The sequence below is a fragment of the Heteronotia binoei genome, chromosome 13 (genome assembly GCF_032191835.1).
Source record: "Heteronotia binoei isolate CCM8104 ecotype False Entrance Well chromosome 13, APGP_CSIRO_Hbin_v1, whole genome shotgun sequence".
In the NCBI taxonomy this organism is placed as follows: domain Eukaryota; kingdom Metazoa; phylum Chordata; class Lepidosauria; order Squamata; family Gekkonidae; genus Heteronotia; species Heteronotia binoei.
The window spans coordinates 2,852,254-2,867,516 of NC_083235.1; the positions used below are offsets into that span (position 1 = coordinate 2,852,254).

Consider the following 15,263-nt stretch of genomic DNA (forward strand, 5'->3'; position numbering starts at 1 on the left):
ACTGTCTCTGGCCGTGTGAAATATCGTTTTATTATTGTTACAATAACCACATAAAATGTAACGGATGCCAGGCCTCGGCATCAGTGTTATCTTGTACCTTCAGCTCTGCAGTTCTCAATAAACGCCTATACTTTGTAACGAGCCTTGGGCCTCGATTGAAGTTCTTCCAGTTCTGACATTATAACACTGATCCCTTTATACTGGGACTAATCCGAACTGGCAACCTGGCTGAATGGCAGCAAAGGCTCCAGACAACAGAGAGCCCAGCGCGCCACCGGAGGAGAGGCCGCTAGAACCGGGAGTAACCGCCGTGAGACGCAAAGTCAAAGTCCCGGCGCCCTTCTCCACCTACGCCTTCCCCTCGCGGAGTTGGAGCCTGCGGAAATCAACCGCCCTGATGGAAGCGGCGGACGAGAGATACCGGGTGCTTGCAACCGGTGGAGGGGGAGACGAGATGGATATCGACCGAGACGAAGGAGCGGTCCCTGGAGGAGGGGACCCGACCCGAGCGCTCCACAACGAGCTGTTCGACTGGGTGAGAGACATCCACGACCAGGTCCACGGGATGCGCGTGGAGATGGCGGAAGAGATGCAGCTGCAGCTGGGCATGATCCGCGACCAGATCCGGGACTTGCAAGGAGCCGGACCGGTGGTACCGGCCGGCCCTCCCGGAGGAGGAGGACCCGTCCCACCAGCGGTGCCGGGCCCTGCCGTCCCAGCTGACGGCGGAGGGGGAGGCCCCGTCGTGCCGCCGGCGCCCGCCCCACCGATTCCGGCGGCACCACCGGCCCTCGCCGTACCAGCCGTCCCGGCGGCGGCGCCGGCCCCAGCGGTACCCGCAGTCCCGGCACCGGCCCCGGGACTGGATCCGTGCCGGCAGGTCCTCCACCAGGACCGCCGGGGGGGGGGGCGAGGGCGGTGGGACGCGCGAGCTGAAAATTACCTTCGATGGGGACAAGGTGGAGTACTTCACCATCCAGTGCAACAACTTTTTCATGCACTGGGGGGCAAGCTACCCCACGGAAGCGAGCCGCGTGGACCACATCGCCTCCAAACTCAAGGGAGCCGCGAGGAAATGGTACGTGGGGCTCTACGCCGGACGGAAGCCCGAGCTAGCCACGGTGGCTGACTTCCTCCAAGCGATGCTGCGGCAGTACGGGGACCCCCTGAGAGAGGAGAAGGCCGTCGAAGCCCTCCAAATAATCGAGCAGGGGAACCGCACCACGCAGGAGTACGCCACCAAATTCATGACCCACTGCGCGGCGGTGAGGGGCTGGAGCGAATTGATGAAGTACTCGGCGTTCAAGAACGGCCTGAATGCAAACATCCTAGACCGATGTTACCACCAGGGAAGACCCGACACCCTAGTGGGCTGGATCCAGCTGGCGGGAGAAGTGGAAACAAACATGTAACACGTCGGGATGCGCCGCCAGCAGCAGAAGGGGAAGAAGGGGGGAAAGGCGGCCCCCTCCCCCGTCAAGCCCGAAGGCAAGAAGGCGCCAGCGACTTCCACGCCGGTCGGGGCCAGCAGGAGATGCTTCAGGTGCGGGGACCCGGGGCACCTAGCCGCCAATTGCCCCGTGAAGCCAACATCGACCCCCCCCCCCGTCGCCCAAGCCGCCCTCCAGCGCCCCGAAGAAGGGAGGAGGGCGCACCAAGGAGCCCAGTCGGGGCGCCGTTGCCGCTTCCATGGCGATTGACGAGGAAATTACCACCATTGAGGAGTCGAGCGAAGAGTCGTGGGATCAAGAGTCATTGGGAAACGACAGTGACCTGCTTTAATAGGTGCCGCAAAGCAGCTCCGAGAAAAGTCGGCATTGATGACAGTGAGAGTAACAGGGGAACTTTTGTTTATGGCCGTGACTTTACTGAACCCCCACCTAAAGCGGTTTATGCACGCCCGAGCCTTGATAGACTCTGGGTGTTCCAGGGACATTATCACCCCCCGCTTAGTGGAGGCCCTGGGCTTGACCCGCTCCCCCTTGCCCCACCCCATCCAATTCGAACAGATGGATGGGACAGTAATGAAGGGGGAACCATGCACCCAAGAGACCCAAGCGGTGCCGGTTGGGACAGGGGACCACTGGGGGATCGAAACATTTGTAATAGCCCCCTCCTCCTCCTTCGACGTGGTGGGAGTGGGGTGGCTAGCCAGGCACCAGCCAGACATACGTTGGGAAGAACAAATCGTGCGATTCCCAGACTGGCGGTGCGAGCATCACCATTGGTGGACGGAGTGGGGGCCCCGAGCACCCCCTCGGAACGAGAGGTTGTGCCTAACCTTAGAGGAAGTGAGGTCAATCCCTGAGGAGGGCGTTTAGCGAGCAAGAGGCGGACGAATTCAGGGTGTTCAGGGTGGTGATGTTCAGGGTGGTGAGAACCAGAGAGGATTGTGAGGAACTCCAAAGGGATCTGTTGAGGCTGGGTGAGTGGGCGTCAACGTGGCAGATGCGGTTCAATGTGGCCAAGTGCAAAGTAATGCACATTGGGGCTAAGAATCCCAGCTACAAATACAAGTTGATGGGGTGTGAACTGGCAGAGACTGATCAAGAGAGAGATCTTGGGGTCATGATAGATAACTCACTGAAAGTGTCAAGACAGTGTGCGTTTGCAATAAAAAAGGCCAATGCCATGCTGGGAATTATTAGGAAGGGAATTGAAAACAAATCAGCCAGTATCATAATGCCCCTGTATAAATCGATGGTGCGGTCTCATTTGGAGTACTGTGTGCAGTTCTGGTCGCCGCACCTCAAAAAGGATATTATAGCTTTAGAGAAGGTGCAGAGAAGGGCAACTAGAATGATTAAAGGGCTGGAGCACTTTCCCTATGAAGAAAGGTTGAAACACTTGGGACTCTTTAGCTTGGAGAAACGTCGACTGCGGGGTGACATGATAGAGGTTTACAAGATAATGCATGGAATGGAGAAAGTAGAGAAAGAAGTACTTTTCTCCCTTTCTCACAATACAAGAACTCGTGGGCATTCGATGAAATTGCTGAGCAGACAGGTTAAGACGGATAAAAGGAAGTACTTCTTCACCCAAAGGGTGATTAACATGTGGAATTCACTGCCACAGGAGGTGGTGGCGGCCACAAGTATAGCCACCTTCAAGAGGGGTTTAGATAAAAATATGGAGCACAGGTCCATCAGTGGCTATTAGCCACAGTGTATGGAGCACAGGTCCATCAGTGGCTATTAGCCACAGTGTATGGAGCACAGGTCCATCAGTGGCTATTAGCCACAGTGTATGTGTGTATATAACATTTTTTGCCACTGTGTGACACAGAGTGTTGGACTTGATGGGCCGTTGGCCTGATCCAACATGGCTTCTCTTATGTTCTTATGTTCTTATGAATTACCCCCGCACCGCCCCACTGACTGTGCCATCGAACTAATACCGGGGCAAGAACTGCCAAAAGCTAAACTCTACTCGATGGGCTGGGCGGAGAAGGCGGAACTCAAAAAGTTCATAGACAAGAACTTGAAGCGACGGTTCATTCGGCCCGCCATGGCCCCCCATGCGGCCCCGGTCCTGTTCCACAAGAAGAAGGATGGCAGTTTGAGACTTTGCACAGATTTTCACGGGATAAACGGGATTTCTATGTCCAACGCCTACCCGATCCCGCTGATAAAAGACCTGTTAAGCACGGTAGCGGAGGGTAAAGTGTTCACCAAACTCGACCTCCGCGATGCATACTTCCGCGTGCGGATAAAGGAGGGGGACGAGTGGAAAACGGCGTTCAACACACCGATGGGACAGTTCGAATATTTAGTAATGCCTTTTGGGTTACAGGGGGCGCCGGGGGTATTCATGAACTTTATCAATGAAGTACTGAGGGAATACCTGTATAAAGGGGTGGTGGTCTACCTTGATGACATCATTATTTACTCAAAAGACCTAGAGTCACACGTGCCGTTGGTGCGAAAGGTGTTAACCACACTGTATCAAAACAAATTGTATGCCAAACTGACCAAATGTGAGTTCCACAAGTCGGAACTAGATTATCTAGGATTCAGAGTGTCCGGGGAAGGGTTAGCAATGGACCCCGCGAAAATGCAGGCCGTGCTAGACTGGGAGCCCCCCAGAACCCGACGGCAGTTACAATCTTTCCTCGGGTTTGCAAATTTTTACCGCGGGTTCATCAAAGGGTTCGCCCAAGTCATGCTACCCCTCACTGAGCTCCTCAAGACAAAAGGGAAGGGGGAGGAGGCTAAGAAACCCGGTGCACGCCTGGCATGGTCGCCCGAATGCCAGCGTGCCTTCGACGAACTAAAGAGACTGTTCACAAGCGAGCCAGTCCTAGCGCACCCCAACGAGTTAAAGCCCTTCGTGGTGCAATGCAATGCCTCCGACGTCGCGGTGGGGGCCATACTGATGCAGAAGGATGACGAGGGGGGGCTCCGTCCCTGTGCTTACATCTCCCATAAATTCTCAAATGAGCAAAGGAATTGGTCAGTATGGGACAAAGAGGCATTCGCGATCACTTTCGCCCTCAAAACATGGCGGTCGTGGTTAGAGGGGGCCCGCGTCCCATTTGAGATCTGGACCGATCACAAAAACCTAGAAGCCCTAACCGGCCGCCGCAAACTGACCGCGAAGCAAATACGATGGGCGGGGTTTTTCGCTAAGTTTGATTTTGTGCTGAAGCACATCCCCGGCACCAAGAACTTTCTAGCTGATGCGCTTTCGCGCATGCCCCAACATTACAGCCAACGGGAGGAGGTAGTAGACTCACTCATTCCCCCGTCGGCAGTAGCGGGGGGGGGTTCACCACTCGCTCAGGGAAGCAAACAGGGGCACCGGAGCCGAAAGAAAAAGAACGCTTCGTGGCCGAGACGGAAGCGGAGGGGGGGAAGCGGCTCGAAGGCGTGGAAAAGGGGGAAGGGGGGCTCTGGTACTACAAGGGTAAAATCTATGTGCCAGAGAGCCTGCGAAAGGAAGTCCTGACGCAGTGCCACTCCAGCCGCCTGGCGGGGCACTTCAGCTACGTGAAAACTCTGAATTTACTAAGCAGGCAATTCTGGTGGCCGCACTTAAAGCGAGACGTGTCGGAGTTTGTAAGCTCGTGCCTGACATGCATCATGGCGAAACGATGGGGAGGGAAGCCCCCAGGCCATCTAGTCCCCCTCCCGACCGCAGCCCGACCCTGGGCAGTGGTCTCCATGGACTTTATAGTCGAGCTACCACCCTCCCAAGGGAAAACCGTAATCCTGGTGGTAGTGGACACCTTCTCTAAACAAGCCCACTTCATTCCCTGTAAGAAGCTACCCAACGCCAAGAGACTGGCCCAGCTATTTTTCAACCACGTGGTCCGCCTTCACTCATTCCCCGATAAGGTCATTAGCGACCGCGGGCCACAGTTCGTTGCCAACTTCTGGCGGGAGTTTTGCAAAATTGCGGGGATAGAGCAGGGGCTCAGCCTATCACCCGCAGACGGACAGGCAGACGGAGAGGGTGAACGGGCTTCTGGAGCAGTACCTCCGGTGTTACATCAACTTCCAGCAATCGAACTGGGTGGAGCTGTTGGCTTTCACAGAGTATGGATACAACAACAGCTTCCACAGCTCCACCAAAACCTTCCCGTTTCTAATCGTGAACGGGTACGAGGGCAAGCCATTCCCTCACCTCCCACTGCCAGCGGGGGCCCCTGAGCCAACCTCGTGCCAACAATGGTGGGAGGGGGTCCGCCAAGGGTGGGAAGTGATCCAGGAGAACCTGAAAGAGGCCAAAGAGGAGTACAAGCGGCAGTTCAACAAAAAACACTCCCCCCCAGTGGGAGTTCAAAGAGGGGGAGAAGGTATTCCTGCCAACTAAGAACCTCCCTCTCCCCCAGACATGCCGCAAACTGGCCTATAAGTATTTAGGACCATTCAAAATAAAACGGGTGATTAACCAGGTAACGGTAGAACTAGAGTTACCTAAGTTGCTGAGTAAGATCCACCCTGTTTTTCATTGCAGCCTTCTTCGCAAAGATCCTGGAGCTACATCCTGGCACCCTCGCCCTCCAGAGCCACCTCCTACTCGAGTGAAGGGCCAGAGCCACCATGAGGTGCAGGAGATCCTAGACTCCAGGGTCCAACGGGGGGTACTGTATTACCTAATCCACTGGAAATACTTTCCCCCGAGTTGTGATGAGTGGGTCAAAGCCAGCGATGTGGCCGCACCACAACTGCTCAAAAAATTCCACCTACTGTACCCACACAAGCCCAAGGCGAAGAGCTTAGGGGGGGCTGTATGTCAGAACTTGTAACTTTCCTGTATACTGTTAGCCAGACCGACTCCATGCTGTAACACGATATTAACCCTATGTGCCATGCTTTGCATCACTAACCCAAATTCCTCTGCATTTCAAACAAGCGGTGTTCACTAGAGCTTGACAGATAACAGGGTAACATTTGCAGGTGGCCTTTGAAGCCCGGCCGCTCCGGCCTTCACAGCGGGATGCCATCCTCCTTTCCTGATAACAGACCCTGAGAAACAGACGACTGTCTCTGGCTGTGTGAAAGATCGTTTTATTATTGTTACAATAACCACATAAAATGTAACGGATGCCAGGCCTCGGCATCAGTGTTATCTTGTACCTTCAGCTCTGCAGTTCTCAATAAACGCCTATACTTTGTAACGAGTCTTGGGCCTCGATTGAAGTTCTTCCAGTTCTGACAGCATCATGCAGGCGGTTGGACTAGATGACCCTGGAGGTCCCTTCCAGCTCTATATGATTCTAAACCCTGCCTGCTTTTTATATTGATTATAGCACCATTGTGTTTTAATTGTAAGGTTTTGTAATGTTGTATTTGTAATGTGGTACTGTTTTTAGATACTGTTGGCTTGTTAACTGCCGTGAGTCTGCTCGCGGAGAGGGCAAGATAGAAATACAAGGTAATAAATAATAAATAAATAAATGTACGCACAGACTGAGATGTATGTTCTTCAGTTTGTTTGTTTGAGCCCTGAGACTGGGCCGTAAGAAGAAAAGAGACTCCTATTAATATCACCGTACCGTCAGTACATATGGCATCCCTGGCTTGAAGTACTTGGGGGTTTTTGTGAAGTGGATTTCATAGGGAGACGTCACAATCTTAATGCCACTCAGTTCAGCTAACACCATGTCATTGCCTGCAACAAAAGCAAGAAAGAGATGCGGAAAAGAAAGTGAAACCCAGTATTTGGGGAGGGGAATGTCACATTTCAAAACCAACTCCATTTGCCCCAATCCTTCCACTTCCAGGGGATGTAGTTTTCAAGACTCTGTCTCCTGGCATTTATTCAGATCTGCGGAGGCCTCCCTGTCAGGGTTGCCAAGTCCAATTCAAGAAATATCTGGGGACTTTGGGGGTGGAGCCAGGAGACATTAGGGGTAGAGCCGAGATCAAGGCTGTGACAAGCATCATTGAACTCCAAAGGGAGTTCTGGCCATCACATTTAGATGAAGAAGATGAAGATGAAGAAGATATTGGATTTATATCCCGCCCTCCACTCCGAAGAGTCTCAGAGCGGCTCACAATCTCCTTTACCTTCCTCCCCCACAACAGACACCCTGTGAGGTGGGTGGGGCTGAAAGGGCTCTCACAGCAGCTGCCCTTTCAAGGACAACCTCTGCCAGAGCTATGGCTGACCCAAGGCCATTCCAGCAGGTGCAAGTGGAGGAGTGGGGAATCAAACCTGGTTCTCCCAGATAAGAGTCCACACACTTAACCGCTACACCAAACTGGCTCTCCACTGGCTCTCTCTCTTCTTCACATTTAAAGGGACAGCACACCTTTTCAATTCCTTCCTTCCATAGGAAATAATGAAGGATAGGGGCACCTTCTTTTGGGGCTCATAGAATTGGACCCCCGGTCCAATCTTTTTGAAACTTGGGGGGTATTTTGGGGCGAGGCACTAGATGCTATACTGAAAATTTGGTGCCTCTACCCCAAAAAACAGCCCCCCAGAGTCCCAGATACCCGCAGATCAATTCTCCATGATTTTCTATGAGAATAAATATCTATAGGGAATAATAGAGTTGCCAGCAGACATTTTCCTCCTCACCCCCCACCCCCGCTTTCTGATGACCCTGAAGCGGGGGGAGGGCCTCCAAACCGGGGGATCCCCTGCCCCCACCTGGGGATTGGCAACCCTACTCCCTGTTCATTGGCCCCAGGCCTCTGAACGTCTTCAGTCCATCCTGCTGCAAGATGTACAATGTTCATACAGGATGGTAGTCAGGAATTTGAACACCACACTTGCCCACGCAAATTGACTGCACTGTAGAATTGCACAGAAAGGAAAACCTGGACCTATTTCAGAATCATAGAATTATAGAGCTGGAAGGGACCTCCAGGGTCATCTAGTCAACCCCCCCCCCCCCCCACCGCACAATGCAGGAAACTCACAAATACCTCTTCCCACTCACACACACCCAAACCCAGTGACCTCTGCTCCATGCCCAGAAGATGGCAAAACCCTTCAAGACCCCTGGCCAGAACAGCCCAGAGAAAAATTGCTACCTGACTTCGAAGTAACAAACAGCATTTCCCTTGGAGTGTAAGAGAGGACCCTGAGAACTACGATTCATGGACATGTATGCCCTAATGGGATTTTCTTTCTGTGCTTAGCTTCCAACAGAAGAGAAGGGAAGGAGAGTTAAGTTTTTTTATACCCCACTTTTCTCTGCCTTAAGGAGTCTCAAATAGGGTTGCCAGGTCCAATTCAAGAAATATCTGGGGATTTCAGGGGTGGAGCCAGGAGACTTTGAGGGTGGAACCAGGAAACATTGGGGTGGAGCCAGGAGATTTGGGGGGTGGAGCCAGGAGACTTGGGGGTGGAGCCAGGAGATATTGGGGTGGAGCCAGGAGACTTGGGGGGGTGGAGCCAGGAGATATTGGGGTGGAGCCAGGAGACTTGGGGGGTGGAGCCAGGAGACATTAGGGTGGAGCCAGGAGACTTGGGGGTGGAGCCAGGAGATATTGGGGTGGAGCCAGGAGACTTGGGAGGTGGAGCCAGGAGATATTGGGGTGGAGCCAGGAGACTTGGGGGTGGAGCCAGGAGACATTGGGGTGGAGCCAGGAGACTTGGGGGTGGAGCCAGGAGATATTGGGGTGGAGCCAGGAGACTTGGGTGGGGGGGAGCCAAGAGATATTGGGGTGGAGCCAGAAGAAACGGTGTGGCAAGCATAACTGAATTCCCAAGGGAGTTCTGGCTATCACATTCATTCATTCATTCATTCATTCATTCATTCATTCATTCATTCATTTATTCCATGTATGCCCTACAGACTCAAGGCAGCTAACACCATAAAATAGACACTAAACAAACAATATTAAAACAATAAAACAATCAGATAAATAACAATGGTGCTACTCAGGCGGATCATGTCATATTTTCTTTCTCACACGCACAGATCCTGGGCAGTTAGTAATAAAAGTGCCATGGTGGCAGCCCTCTCCCATTAGATGTCCTATGCCATCTGAAACAATTCAGTCTTTCAGGCCCTGCGGAACTGCGATAAATCCCACAGGGCCCTGATGGCGTTTAAAGGGACTGCACACTTTTTTAAATCCCTTCCCTCCGTTGGAAATAATGGAGGATAGGGGTACTTTCTTTTGGGGCATATAGAATTGAACCCCCTGGTACAATCATTTTGAAAATTAGAGGGTGTTTTAAGGAGAGGTGCTGGATGCTATGCTGAAATTTTGATGTCTCTACCTCAAAAAACAACTCCATTAGAGCCCAAGATACCCATGGATCATTTCTCCATTATCTATGGAAATTGGTCTCCATAGGGTATAATGAACATAAGAACATAAGAGAAGCCATGTTGGATCAGGCCAATGGCCCATCCAGTCCAACACTCTGTGTCACATAAGAACATAAGAGAAGCCATGTTGGATCAGGCCAGTGGCCCCTCCAGTCCAACACTCTGTGTCACATAAGAACATAAGAGAAGCCCTGTTGGATCAGGCCAATGGCCCATCCAGTCCAACACTCTGTGTCACATAAGAACATAAGAGAAGCCATGTTGGATCAGGCCAGTGGCCCATCCAGTCCAACACTCTGTGTCACATAAGAACATAAGAGAAGCCATGTTGAATCAGGCCAGTGGCCCATCCAGTCCAACACTCTGTGTCACATAAGAACGTAAGGCTTCTCTTATGTTCTTATGTGACACAGAGTGTTAGACTGGAGGGGCCATTGGCCTGATCCAACAGGGCTTCTCTTATGTTTTTATGCGGTTCTCTCAAATTCTTGTTCTGTCTTACATTCTCTAAATACACAGGAATTCAACTCAGGAAGGGTGGAAGGATCCCAAACTGAGACTACGAACAGAGTCCCAAGCTGGACTGGTTGTCCATCCAAGCCACCTGAGCAACTGTGTGTGGTGGCACTATGAGGACTTGGCAAGCACTCTCATGGGCCCGGCCTTGCTGCCGTCAGCATTTTAGGAAGAGACTGGCATCCCTTCTTAGCCCATGAAACCACTAAGTGGTGATGGAGGAAAGGCCACAGGTGCAGAAGGTTTTAAAAGTGGATTAGACAGATGGATGGAGGGCAGGATATCAGTGGCTACTAGTCATGATTTTTAAAGGGAACCTTTGCATTCAGAGACAGTCAGTCACAGTGCCCATAGGCAATTCCAACAGAAGGCCTCAGCCTCTCTGCCCTATTGTTGGCCCTCCAGAGGAACTGGTTGGATGGCCACTGTATAGGACAGGATGCTGGACTAGATGGACCCTCCCTGGTCTGACCCAGCAAAGCTCTTCTGATGTTCTTCTCAGGGGAAGGCCTCGGCCTCTCTGCCCTGTTGTTGGCCCTCCAGAGGAACTGGTTGGCCACTGTGTGAGACAGGAGGCTGGACTAGATGGACCCTCCCTGGTTTGACCCAGCAAAGCTCTTCTGATGTTCTTCTCAGGGGAAGGCCTCGGCCTCTCTGCCCTGTTGTTGGCCCTCCAGAGGAACTGGTTGGCCACTGAGTGAGACAGGAGGCTGGACTGGATGGACTCTCCCTGGTCTGACCCAGCCGGGCTCTTCTGAGGTTCTCAGGGGAAGGCCTCAGCCTCTGTGCCCTGTTGTTGGCCCTCCAGAGGAACTGGTTGGCCACTGTGTGAGTCAGGAGGCTGGACTAGACGGACCCTCACTGGTCTGACCCAGCAGGGCTCTTCTGATGTTCTTCTCAGGGAAAGGCCTCGGCCACTCTGCCCTGTTGTTGGCCCTCCAGAGGAACTGGTTGGCCACTGTGTGTTAGACAGGAGGCTGGACTAGATGGACCCTCACTGGTCTGACCCAGCAGGGCTCTTCTGAGGTTCTTCTCAGGGGAAGGCCTCCGCCTCTGTGCCCTGTTGTTGGCCCTCCAGAGGAACTGGCTGGCCACTGTGTGAGTCAGGAGGCTGGACTAGGCGGACCCTCCCTGGTCTGACCCAGCAGGGCTCTTCTGAGGTTCTTCTCAGGGGAAGGCCTCAGCCTCTTTGCCCTGTGGTTGGCCCTCCAGAGGAACTGGTTGGCCACTGTGTGAGACAGGAGGCTGGACTAGATGGGCCTTCTCTGTTCTGACTCAGCAGGGCTCCTCTGAGGTTCTTATGCCAATGAGGCATGGACCCAGGAGGGGTGAGTGTACATGGCTTGTGTTTGAGAAACACATGACACCTCTCTATCCACGTGTGAACCGCCCACCATTCCCTCAGAAGCTAAGCTCTTTTTTTTTCACCTGCTTCCGTCATCACAGTCACAGAGACGTAGATGAAATGCCCAACGAGATCCCTGGGTGTGGCAAATTGTTTTTGCAGCAGGCGTTTTGTTAGCACAGCTTCTCGTTCCCCTTCCCCATCGATAACCTGAAAGAAAAGAGGAAAAGGACCTCTGTCACTGCATCACCACCAAAGGGAGCCAGCAGCAGTGGGCCTTCTCACCCTCCTGCAGCACCTGAGCCTGGTATTTCCTACCGGGATTCTGTCGAGGGAATTGGGGATGCTTAGCTTCTTGCCATCTTCCAGCACTCCAAAGAGGACCAAGGCCACACCTCTCACTCTCTTCCCATAGTGGAAACTGGGAGAAGATTTACAAAATTATTCAATGGATAGAGAAGGCAGAGAAAGAAGTCCTTTTCTCCCTTTCTCGCCAATACAAGAACTCTGGGGTACCCCATGAAATTGCTGAGGAGTCAGGTTAGAACAGATAAAAAGAAGTATTTCTTCACCCAAAGGGTGATTGACATGTGGAATTCACTGCCACAGGAGGTGGTGGCGAAACTATAGGATCTTAGTGTACAGCTGTGTAAATTAAAAATTTTAAACAACCACACAGTGTAATGTAGAGGTCAGTGGTGTTCTGACAGAACTTGCTCATAGAACTTCAAACAGAAAGCATGTAGCAAAAAAGACATTCGGAGAAGGCAGTTCAAAAGCAATCTTTCCAATCACAAAGGAGTGACAACAGTCCAGTATTTCATTCATGGAACTAAAGGAAGCCCTTCCAAAGACGTCTGTTCTAGATATCAAGACGTTTCATCCATCTTTTTTCAGTTTGGAGGCTTATTTATCACTGGAACCCAGTCTTTACAATACATTCACAGGTTCAGAACATGTCCCAGGAGAACTTGGAAATCTTACAGACATGATATGATTCTATGATTCTGTGATTCTATGATTAGAGCGGTTCCTCAGTGGAACAGGCTTCCTCCTCGGGAGGTGGTGGGCTCTCCTTCTTTGGAGGTTTTTCAACAGAGGCTAGATGGCCATCTGACAGCAATGAGGATCCTGGGAATTTAGGGGGAGGCATTTGTGAGTTTAGAGTGGTTCCTCAGTGAAACAGGCTTCCTCCTTGGGAGATGGTGGGTTCTCCTTCCTTGGAGGTTTTTAAGCAGAGGCTAGATGGCCATCTAACAGCAATGAGAATCCTGTGAATTTAGGGGGAGGTGTTTGTGAGTTTAGAGCGGTTCCTCAGTGGAACAGGCTTCCTCGGGAGGTGGTGGGCTCTCCTTCCTTTGAGGTTTTTCAACAGAGGCTAGAGGGCCACCTGACAGCAATGAGGATCCTGTGAATTTAGGGGGAGGTGTTTGTGAGTTTAGAGCGGTTCCTCAGTGGAACAGGCTTCCTCCTTGGGAGGTGGTGGGCTCTCCTTCCTTGGAGGTTTTTAAACAGAGGCTGGATGGCCATCTGACAGCAATGAGGATCCTGTGAATTTAGGGGGAGGGATTTGTGAGTTTAGAGCGGTTCCTCAGTGGAACAGGCTTCCTCCTTGAGAGGTGGTGGGCTCTCCTTCCTTGGAGGTTTTTAAGCAGAGGCTAGATGGCCATCTAACAGCAATGAGGATCCTGTGAATTTAGGGGGAGGTGTTTGTGAGTTTCCTGCATTGTGCAGGGGGTTGGACTAGATGACCTCGGAGGTCCCTTCCAACTCTATGATTCTATGAGTCTATGACCTGGTTCCAGCTCAACAAACGAGATGCCATGCCAAGTGGTTGGTCCAGTTGGCACAAACAGTGAGGGGAGAAGAGGATGCTTGTTTGGAAAGAACATTAGTCATGGATGCCTCACATGATCGGAACCCACTGATTCCTTTTGATCACCTTCTTCAACTCTTAAAACCATTATTGGTCTCGTATGTCTTTTAAAAAGACAGAAGATACCATCCTACAGGACTCATTTGAGAACCACTGTGGTGTAGTGACTACAGCGTCAGGCTAGGAGACCCAGGTTCGAATCCTGGTGGAAGTTGGTTGGGTGACCCTGGGCCAGCCACACTCTCTCTGCCTAATTAACTGCACAGAGTTGTTGTGAGGATATAACAGAGCAGAGGAGAAGTACGTAAGTCACTTTGGGTCCCCTTGTGGGAGAAAGTGGCATATAAATGAAATAAATGTATTTGATGATAAGATTATTTGATCAGTGGCAGACTGGCCAGGGTGTCAGTTTGCCCAATGGAAGTGGGCCGCTGATGAAGTGGGCCCCCTTAAACATTAGACAATATGTTAGTACAGGGGTCCTCAAACTACGGCCCATGGGCCAGATGCGGCCCACTGAGGACGTTTATGCGGCCCGCCGGGTTATGGCAAAATCAGACCGGAAGTGACGTTCGACCTAAACTCGCGTTAGCAACGCACACTTCCGGCACTGGGCTGAGGCGGCGGAGACAGAGTGTGAGGTGATACCGAGATGAGGTGAGTTCCCAGGCCGAGGTGTGTGGTGTGGGGAAGGGAGAGAGATGCAGAAGACGGAGAACTGACGGCCCGCGGCCTTGTACAGTAACGGCAGTCCGGCCCTCCAACAGTCTGAGGGACAGTGAACTGGCCCCCTATTTAAAAAGTTTGAGGACCCCTGTGTTAGTAGCTTGAAAATATAATAGAAGTTCCAATATTATTACTGCAATGCAACTAAAATTTACATTGTGTTACTATTTTAATGAAAAACATTAATGGAATTTATTTTGCAAAAGTTTTCATTGTACCTTTTCCCCACTATTGTATTTTTTTTAAAATATTTTGTTTCTTTCTTATAAAAATTAAGCGATAGTCTCATAGTTGTGGGTGAGCCCCCTGTATCTCCTGGCAACCAATATTTTCCGCCACTGGATTTGACGTCCTACAGAGCAGATTAACCCTCCTACCCTTTCTGAGAGGCACCCACCCACCTTGCACTGATAGACACTCTGAAGTCCTTGTCACTATCAACGTTATAAAACTTTTCGCTTGGCGTCAAAATGACTTCAAAGCTTGGTAGCACTGGAAGGAAACAGAGAAAGAGGAGAGAGTAAACATTCATGAAAAGAGAAACAAACAGTTAACTTGAGTTTCTACTACAGGGGTCCCACACCCCTCCCCAAACTCAGGCCTCCTGGAGGTACAGATGGGTAAAGCAGAGAGGAGGGGAATGCAGTTCTGGAGATTAATGAACATTCAGAAACCTGAACTCATAGAATCCTAGAGTTGGAAGGGACCTCCAGGGTCATCTAGTCCAACCCCCTGCAGAATGCAGGAAACTCACAGGCACCTCCCCCTCAATTCACAGGATCCGCATTGCTGTCAGATGGCCATCCAGCCTCTGCTTCAAAACCTCCAAGGAAGGAGAGCCCACCACCTCCCAAGGAGGAAGCCTGTTCCACTGAGGAACCACTCTAAACTCACAAACACCTCCCCCTAAATTCACAGGATCCTCATTGCTGTCAGATGGTCATCTAGCCTCTGTTGAAAAACCTCCAAAGAAGGAGAGCCCACCATCTCCCGAGGAGGAAGCCTGTTCCACCGAGGAACCGCTCTAAACTCACAACCACCTCCTGCTAAATTCACAGGAT

General features: G+C 51.6%; 1 protein-coding gene across 1 annotated transcript in view; it reads right to left on the bottom strand.

Moving 5' to 3' along the window:
* Nucleotides 1-15,263, bottom strand: part of LOC132581821 (A.superbus venom factor 1-like) — a 138,095-nt gene that overhangs the window by 99,366 nt on the left and 23,466 nt on the right. Inside the window, exons 6-9 of the mRNA XM_060253234.1 lie at nt 14,604-14,694; nt 11,919-12,021; nt 11,684-11,810; nt 7,001-7,116 (exon numbers count right to left, since the gene is read on the bottom strand). Of these exons, the coding sequence (XP_060109217.1) occupies nt 7,001-7,116; nt 11,684-11,810; nt 11,919-12,021; nt 14,604-14,694 (437 nt within the window). The remainder of the gene's footprint in view (nt 1-7,000; nt 7,117-11,683; nt 11,811-11,918; nt 12,022-14,603; nt 14,695-15,263) is intronic.